Here is a 9209-nt window from a genome sequence, read left to right on the forward strand (position 1 = left end):
CCTACCAATCAGCGTTCTCCTGAATCTACTCACGTGTTACTTCGTAACAATCTCTTTCTCTTTAAGCTGTAACTAGGCTTTAACTTCTAGTTTAAATCCTATAAAGAACTTAGTATAGAGTATATTATTATTCTAATTTAAAAGTATAGCCTATTTTTTAAATTTAATTATATAGGAACTTATATCTAACTTTTAATATAGTTTTAATAACTTCTTTTTAGCTAGATAAGCCTTATTAATTTACTAAAAGTACTAGTCTATTTCTCTTATAAATATTAAGTAGCTTTAGAAAATCCTTTTAATATTATATAGAATATCTCCCTTCTTTAGGATATATTAATTAATTTACCTCTAGATCCAGGTATATATATTTCCTCTTAAGTAAGAAATTATATATATAACTTTCTTCTCTTCAGTTTTAAGCTTATCCTGGTTCTAATAGATATAAATTCTAAGCTGAGACCTGAAGGCCTTATATTTGGATTATTCCCCTTTAAAAGATTTAAGTAGATTAACTTTAGGTTAAGCCATATTATTATTAAATAGATCTTTGTGTTAGGAATACTTTCCCAATACCGGCTGGCTTCACCAATGTAAGCCACTTCGGAAGGGATTAGCTTCCTAGAGCAAGGGAACAATGTATAACCAGAGCTTATTAAGGAAGGAATATAATAAGATAGTTACGTTTGTGACTTAGAATGGTATGAGCTTCAGAAGTATGAGAATGTATTCAAACTAACTACTAGCTACGCTAGACAGTTGAATTACAGAGACTGAAATATCTGTAGAGACAGGACGTTTATATAGACCGTTTTCCTGATATCCTTATTGCCTTGCTCATTCTGATCATTCTTGGCAAAATGATCAGAATGATCACTCTGACCAATCAACAGTATCCTAACCCTCAACCATTGGCTAATGCGCTCATTTTGATCATTTTCCCAAAAATGATCAAAATGATCACTCATGTGACTGATCACGTGTTACTTCGTAACACTTTGCTTCTAGAGTCAGAATTATTAGATAATTAAATATCTGGTAGAATTTCCGGATCTCTTAGTAGTGGTAGAGGTGGTAGAGGTACTACTATTCTAAATATTAATAGCCTAATAGTATTTATATTTAAAGTAATCTTAACCTTTTTCTTTAATAGATCAGACTATTATTAACTTCTACTACTTCTCTTAAAGATAGTAGATATAAGATATTATTCCTTACCCTATCTAATAAATCAGTAATTTAACTTTTATTAGGAATACTTTCTTAATACTAATTACCTTAACTATGAATAATTAATATGATCATTTTCCTTTCACGTGATTCCCATGTTACTTCGTAACACAGATATTAACCTTTTATAGTACCCCTCCTATATATAGGTTATTGAATTATAATGCTTTTAGGACCCCTCCTATACTTAGGCTATTAAATTATAATACTCTTGGTATCCCTCCTTACCCCACCTATATATAGGCTACCTGAATTATAATGCTCTTAGCATCCTACCTATATACGGACCACTGAATTGTGACGCTCTTGGCACCCGATCCAAAAAAAACTCAAATATTGAAATTTTTAAAAAAGCATAACACCCTTAATATAATAGCTATATAGATAAACTAATATCCTATATAAACCTTAAGACTAGCTCTATCTTATAGGCTTTTCAAAAAATTGTGAAAAAATATCCTCAGTTTATACCCTAAGCCTAAAACAACCTCTGGACTGAACAGTATGCAGCACGCAATTGTCAATGATATGCCTGAGGACTGAAAGGCTCGCGAGTATGAGATCGCGACCGGCGGAGGGTTCGATGACGGGCCTGGATTGTGGATTCAGCCAACGATTATCGACCGACCTCCAGACGACGCAAACGTCGTTCGTAAGGAACAATTCGGTATGTGCCACTTTATCCAGAATATATTCTAATAAGAGAGTGGGTGTCTAACTTCATTCCAGGGCCGCTTAAGCCTATTATAGAATGGGAGACTGAAGACGAGGTTATCAAGCGTGTGAAACCATGTCGGGACTCGGAAGTTGCGTCTGGTCTGCGGACCTCGGCTCATGCGGAGTGCATAGGCCGCCGGCTTGAAACCGGCTTTGTATGGATAAACAGCTTTGAAAAGCCGCTGCCTATTGCATATTTTTCTGGTCACAGGGAGAGCGGAATTGGCGGCGAATGGGGCAAACAAGGTTTACTTTCATATTGAAATACACAGTCGTTGCATTTCTATAAATAAAACGCGCTTGCTCAGCGTCTGCACATTGATTCATCTTCTGGATATATATTTGAGTGATGAGTTTGTCCCCCAGGGAGACTGTATTCAGTATTGAGGAGGCACGCGAGGTCTCACAGTTCCGACAGATTGAAGTTTTGCAACGCTGTGATGATTGCGTGGACCTGACTCATGTCCGCGTCATACTTCATTGATCTCACGCTGCGTGCTCCATCTCCTAAGCTATTATCAACGACATATGTGCAGCTCTGATTAGGTCGCAAGCTGTGCATCTGACCCACCGTTGCTTTGACCAGGAGCCAAAACTCCAATGCATGCTGGAAGAATCCGACACGCTTCCACATCGTCGCCAGCAAATCTTGCTCGTCAATTTCTGGCATCTCCCTAAGATTGCCTGTAACCCACAATTGCTTCCAATTTTCGATACCTGAGTGAAGAGGCGACATCTCAGAGTCAGAGATGAGAGAATTTTGGATACTGAAGGCCAGCGAATGAAGTGCTGCTGTAGATCAGTATTCGATTCATTATTGTCAGTACCTTGGGCTAGCGACATGAATGGCAAAGGTCAAGCGCTAATACTCTTACCTGTTACCAAGGTGAACATATTGAGGGTGCTGAGCGAGTTCAGTCTGACTTGACATTGGCGGGATATTTGGGGATGACACATGAGCTCAACAGCTGAAGATACGTCGAGCATTTGTCGGTGTGTTTGGGGAGAAGTCCAAGCACGCAACTGGACAAAGCACTCCTCGAATGAACACGCTTGAAAGCAAGGCTCCGGGCAAGCGAGATCCATCTTCAACTCGCGTACCACTAGTCTGGGAGGCAAGCTATTGAAGATGGCAAAGGCTGTATCAAGTAAAAATATAAAAGTGAATGTTCTGAGTGTGATGTCAGTCTCAATTCAGTTCTAGATTGCGGGACATGTGCCTTATTAATGACTCCTTTCTCACAAAATCGCCCCATTGAAATGTGGAGATATCCTCAATATGAAGATTTTGTAATGTGGCATTCGAGAAGCCATAATCCCTGGCAAACTGTCAAATCAGACCAAAAGTTAGCATCGAAAGTCTGAGGAAATCGATTTCTGACTGAATCATCTACTCACTGCAATCAACGTGGTATATCGATGTCGTCGTATTCGGCGTTTGCTTTCCTCGGAGCCCTCCCAGTTCTGAAGTAGACAGACGAAGTAGGCCGCCTGCAAAATCTCTAGACCTCTTCTCCTTCTAGCAGAATCCAGAGCAGGGTCGTCCGAGTCAATATCATAGAGGTCATCGCAACTAAAGATCATTTCCTCCACACTATTGAACCAGAGGTTCGCATTAGCATGATCGCCTTCATCAGGAGACATACAAGCCCCTATGAGGACCATTGATAAAAGAAGCATATGGCAAGTGCTCGATGCGACAAAGGTCGGCCGATGGATGATGGGGCAATTCGGATACCAGCAACACCAGAAAAAATTTAGAAACCTCCGTAGATTGTCTGGTGAAAAGAAATCAAAACACATATGCTCCAGCTTGGGTGACCAACTGATAGTTATCTTGCTTCCCCTCGGCTTGTTGCATGTAATGAATTTTATCTCCTTAACGATCTCGTACGTCTTGGGCGAGAGTTCATCATCATTCAGTAATAGCTGCAGTGATCCACTACTGAGAAAGCTGTAGGAAGGACTCGGATCCAAATTGACTCGAGTTGCATCTAGTTCAGACTGAGAGAATAAGCCCGACTCAAGTGTGCATGTGTCGAAATGCCACCGAAGTTGGTTCGAGACGAAGAGAATAGACGGGTTGTTTCCGCCGGCGGTATCGACGTATGAAGAGCTACCATGAACTGATGCAGACGAGCCAAAACCAATTCCTTCGTCGTGCAAATGTGGCTTTTGCATCGACAGAAAGTTCTCAAAGCTTTGTTCAGCGATTTTCTGTCTTTGAATGAGCGATCCGCAATCAAAGGATTCCAAAAACCCGCCCTCTGTGGTGAATTTACTAAGAAAGGGGAAATTGCTGATAGAGCCTATGTCCCGATCAGAAGGGATATCCAACCAAAACTCTGTGGCCTCTCGCAAAGGTGTATGGTTGAGTAGAAGCGGACTGCCGTTTTTTTCCTCCGTTTCAAATAGCCAAGATGTATCAAAATTTTCATGACCCTCGTCTTTTCGAAGCAATTCTAAGTCAAAGGCCGTGTCAAACCCTGGAATGATAATATTACTGTGATCGATTTGTTCAGCACTAGCTTGCATACTTGCTAGCTCGCGTTCCTGCAGTGAAGACTGGTCCTCCAGGGACACAGGTCCGGCGTCATCACTGCCATTGTGCACTTGTTTCTGCGCCACACCATTGAAAGTGCAGACATAGTTATGCTCCTTACAGCTGCCGCACCAGTATCCTGATGAGCAAGCCCTCTTAAGGCGCACGCAACGATCACAAGCCTTCCTCTTCTTGCCCCTCGTCTTCGGCGGTAGCCATGGTATTTGCTCATCTTGTTCTTGTCGAAACTTACACGTTCTCCAGTGTCGCTTCAAGACATCCCTATGCGGCGTGAGTTTCCCATATCATGGATTGGGGTTGGAACTGCGGAGACCAGAGCAGAGCTGACCTTCGCTTAAATGTCTGCGTACAGAATGTGCATCGGAAAGGACGTTCGCTTCCGTCTTTCAAATGCCCGTTAGTAGCTGAGGTCTACTAGTTCCTTACCGCGACGAAACGTACGAGAGAGAATATGACGTTCGAGGTGCTCCGAGCGGCCGAACTGAGCGTCACATTCCAAGCACCGAAGAGAAGGGTTCATCTGTCTGGGGACATCTGACATTGTCGTTCAGCAATTCGCAAAATTTGATCGGAATGCAAGCCCGTTGTCAGTAGAGACGCGTTTTATAGGCAAAGAAATGCGCGTGTTCATTAGGAAACAGGTATATTGGGTCCAGGCACACAGTCTAGTCCAAGGAACGAGCAAGTTCAAAAATGCTGAAAGCACATCCCATGGGGTAGCCGTTGACCTTCCCCAGATTTCAGCATGATTTTTCCAGTGGCGTCAAACAACATGGCAAAAGGAGGGCGGATTCATGCGGGGTAGGAGGTGATGCTCCCAGCCCTCGAGCGCAATCCAATCAGAGCCGCGCTCGGTATTGGCAAGCTCAACAACTGCCGGGTGAGAAGGTTCTTACTGTACTTATAACGTTCAAATGGTTCCCACACCACCAGCACTACAAAAGACATTCCTGACAAAACGAGAATGAACCCGAACGGGCGTGTGTTGGATACTGATGGTCAACTACTAGAACTAGCATATACAGAATGTAGATTCTCACCATCAGGTCATCGCACATTACTGGGTACAGCCAGTTTGCAGTCAGGGGCTTCTTTAGAGGGCATGGTAAGGAAGACATTAGCGCCAAATTGATCAATGCAGATGGGACGACGTTGGGTTGGCACGTGATTACCTAGGGTGACTTTGTGGGAGTGGGGTAATGCCCGATCAAATACGGTGCAGTGGGCAAAGTTGACCATGACGCAGCCTGAGAATGCACGTCGAAAGGATTTTGCGACACAAATTTGCCGTTGCCGAAACTCAATTAGCAAGACTTGGACTAAACCTCACATTACGGGTCTCTGAACCTGGTTCTATTCTGCCGTGCTCCGAAAAATACGATTGTCAAATCTGTTACATGGGAGCTTGCTGTTCTGAACTCCAACCTACTTGCTGCGCCGGTTCAGACTCACCCAGCTCCTTACTTAGCTGCTTGATGGAATCTGCGAGGCCGTCTTTCCCATTGCATCTAAGCCTCTTGTGCTCCCTTCGCCGAAGGTTGACCCAAAAATCGTGCTGAAAAGCAAACCACTGGGTCTTGATCACCCATGGTCTTGACTTGTCGACAAGCTCGGCGTCGAAGTGTCTGAAGAATTGGGCGGTGAATTTGTACATTTCCACCATCGCAAGATTCTTTCCGATACACACGCGACTGCCCATTCCAAACTGTTGTACTTCGTCAGTCTTGCTCTGTGTCTATGCCAAATGAGTCAGTGATCATTTACCGTGGTCAGGAGTGCGTTGCGCTCCTTTATTGTGTTCTCTTCATCCTCGTTCCTTGCTATCCACCGGTCGGGACTCCAATCTTCAGCGTCTTCTCCAAAGATCTCTTTGGATCTGTTCATCGCAGCAGGACTGATGCCACAAATACTACCCTCAGGCAGACGATGCGGTCCAACTTGACTACCTCCTCGAGGTACGTACCGGGGTAGTTGGTACTGAATGGAAGGGTGCAATCGCGTGCTCTCCTTGATTACAGCAGAGAGGAATGGCAACTTCTCGGCATCTTTGAAACTGATTTCATCAGTTCCACCAAGACCCAGAGACTCATACGCCTCATCAATTTCCTTCTGCAGACGCTCAAGCTGCTTTGGGTGCTGCAAAAGGGCTCCAATGATTGCCAGAATTCCGATAGTAGTTGTGTCGGCCCCAGCCCCAAGGATATTGACCCCTTCAATCATGATGTCTCCCTTCTTCACCGGCCGCCCACTCATATCCTTGGCCTCTATAAAGTGCTGAAGCATGTCTCGCCTCTTGCCTTGAAGTCCGTTTTGCAGTCGATCTTCGACTCTTTTTTCCAACCACTCGAGGAAGACCGAAAATGCGTTGAATCGTTTTCCCCCAAATCTCTTAATTACGAACTGTGCAACCTTGTTGTTGAACCAGAACATCTGTAGAGGCATGTTACCCATGTTTGCCATGGTATAGAACCCGTCATGGATGGATCGTATAATACCGTCCACGTCTCGGCCTTGCTCAATGAAACCTATCTTACCGCCCATTGCTAAGGTTCCTACCACGTCAAAGGCGAAGTAGTTTCCCCACTGGTGCATAGGCACTGGCTGATTAGTATCCGCGAATTCGCTGAACTTGCGCCAACATTCGTCGGCAACTTGCTGAATGAATGGCTCCATTGCGAGAACGGATGTCATCGAATAAGCACTGGAGACTCGGGAGCGAAGATGTCGATGGATCTTGACGTCGGTAGATGAAAAGAAGCTTTCGGTCATGTTAGGAATCTTCCAAGTATCGTACCAATGAGTCTACATACGTTTCATACGTTAGAACACAATATATTTGCATCAGCCAAAGGATTCATACCTTCAAAGCCTTCGTTCCGTGACCGTACAGATGTTTCAAAGCAGCAGTGTCCACAACACTGACTTCATTTGGGGCGACTCGAACTATGCGCCCGTATTCTCTGTGAAGGGCAACCACGTCGTCGTGCCAAGTGCCCCTGAAATACCTGATGTTTCTCCAGGCCTGACTGAATCTCGCCAGGAAAGGACCGGGGACCTTTGCTAGCGGATGGAACGTACATTTGTAAATGATATCTAGAAGCCAAAGAATGAGTATGATAGTAAATGCGCTGCGAGGCTTAAGAAACTCTAAAGCGAGCCTCCTGTCACGACTCTCGAAGATTTCGGTATTGAGAACAGTAGTGTTTACTTCCATGACTAGACTACGTAGAAGTTTGCCGATGGAAGCTTCTTCTTACTAGAACTGGATCAGGCCTTGATATATGAGATCTGGGTGTACATTTGCTATACGCACTTGCTTCTGCCGTCACTTAGTCGACTGCACGCTCTGATCTTTGCAAAATTATGATTGTGGGGTATTACCCGCTTTGTACCAATATGAGAATGTGTCGTGGGTCATATGATACTTTTGGATGTTTCTTATTCATCGAATTCTGAAATGGAAATGTGCACGAATTTACACGCTGCATTAGTGGCGGGGAAAATCCATAGTGTTGTGGGGTTCTTTCCAATTGGAAAAGTGTCTCATTTGCGTTCAATCACGCTGCATCAAAGATTTTGACACGTAAAAGAAGCAGGACGTAGTTTGACAGGTGATGGTAATGGTTCAGGATGTCCGCGCGCGGCAGCTCTGTACGGTAAAGGCCTTACCAGTAGTGTAGGAAGAAAACATGAATTTATTTGATACGGATTTCAAGATCAATCTTAAATACATCACTTTAAAGTTACTCCGGTGCCACTGGGGTTTGCTCATTCTCATTAATGATCCAGACTTTCTTATCATATTGCCGAGGCCATATACCATTCTTTCCAGGTGCAAGGATCCCATTCGGATCCAGCGCATTTTTGATCTTTTCATTGAGCTTCATCTGAGCGTTGTCATTGAAATTATATGTATTCGCAATTTGATCCATCATCGCTATGTGTGTCCTGTACTCGCCCCAGCCATAGGCCGCACAATCTCTGATGAGTGTTCGAATCAACCAGCGTGCTTTTTGTTGAGATTCGGGGTTTTCACGGTCGAAAACTATGCAAACGATATGATCTAAAAATATTAATTTATCGTTTATCCCAATAACACTGAAGTCTTACGCATCTCTCGCATCCCGATTGTAAATGTACCAATGAAGTCCAACCCAGCTTCTGTGCACCGGCGCTTTGTCACTTCGTACTGGAGATTCGCATCCTTGCCCGATATTTTCGCTATAGGAGAGAAAAAGAGATGAGCTCCATTCGGCAACCAACTGTTGAAAATCAGACTCATGAAGCTGTCCAAGAGATTTGAGGATCTTATACTTGATCCACCTTAGTTCGTCCAAAGACGGAATTCCCTGTAACGTCTTTGCTCTTGTATGCAAAACACTATAAGGCTCATTGCGGTTCTCTGGGAGATAAAACTTGGATCCTGGAATGACGAGGAAAGCCTTTTTAATTGTGTCGAGCAGAATATTTCGAATTGGCTCGGGTCCCTAGTTGAGCAACCGCAGTTAGCAGAGCTTTATCAAATTATATATTAAGACCTGATCTTGAATAAAGACTGCTTTGCAGACTTCGAGAAAGGTCTCACAAAAAAATCCACTTACGTAGACTGCGCCGTAGAAGTTCCATCTACCCAGCTCCAGACGCTTCGCGATGGCGTCCAATTCGGCATCGTTCAAGGGTCCAGTTTTGTTAGTATACG

General features: G+C 43.9%; 2 protein-coding genes across 2 annotated transcripts; one reads left to right on the forward strand and one right to left on the reverse strand.

Moving 5' to 3' along the window:
- Positions 1–1776: 1776 nt before the first annotated feature.
- On the forward strand, positions 1777–2210 carry PV09_09785 (uncharacterized protein; the record flags this gene model as incomplete). Its single annotated transcript, XM_016363921.1, has 2 exons — positions 1777–1897; positions 1960–2210. Coding segments are annotated over 2 exons (372 nt in total), but the record flags the coding sequence as incomplete, so codon positions are not given.
- Positions 2211–2350: 140 nt separating this feature from the next.
- PV09_09786 (uncharacterized protein) lies at positions 2351–7724 on the reverse strand (the record flags this gene model as incomplete). Its single annotated transcript, XM_016363922.1, has 7 exons — positions 2351–2736; positions 2823–3118; positions 3168–3274; positions 3346–4771; positions 5908–6215; positions 6275–7312; positions 7371–7724. The coding sequence occupies 7 exons, from the start codon at positions 7722–7724 to the stop codon at positions 2351–2353; spliced, it is 3915 nt and encodes a 1304-aa protein (XP_016208251.1).
- Between the last annotated feature and the right edge of the window lie 1485 nt (positions 7725–9209).

The sequence above is a fragment of the Verruconis gallopava genome, assembly GCF_000836295.1.
Source record: "Verruconis gallopava strain CBS 43764 unplaced genomic scaffold supercont1.182, whole genome shotgun sequence".
NCBI classification, from domain to species: Eukaryota; Fungi; Ascomycota; class Dothideomycetes; order Venturiales; family Sympoventuriaceae; genus Verruconis; species Verruconis gallopava.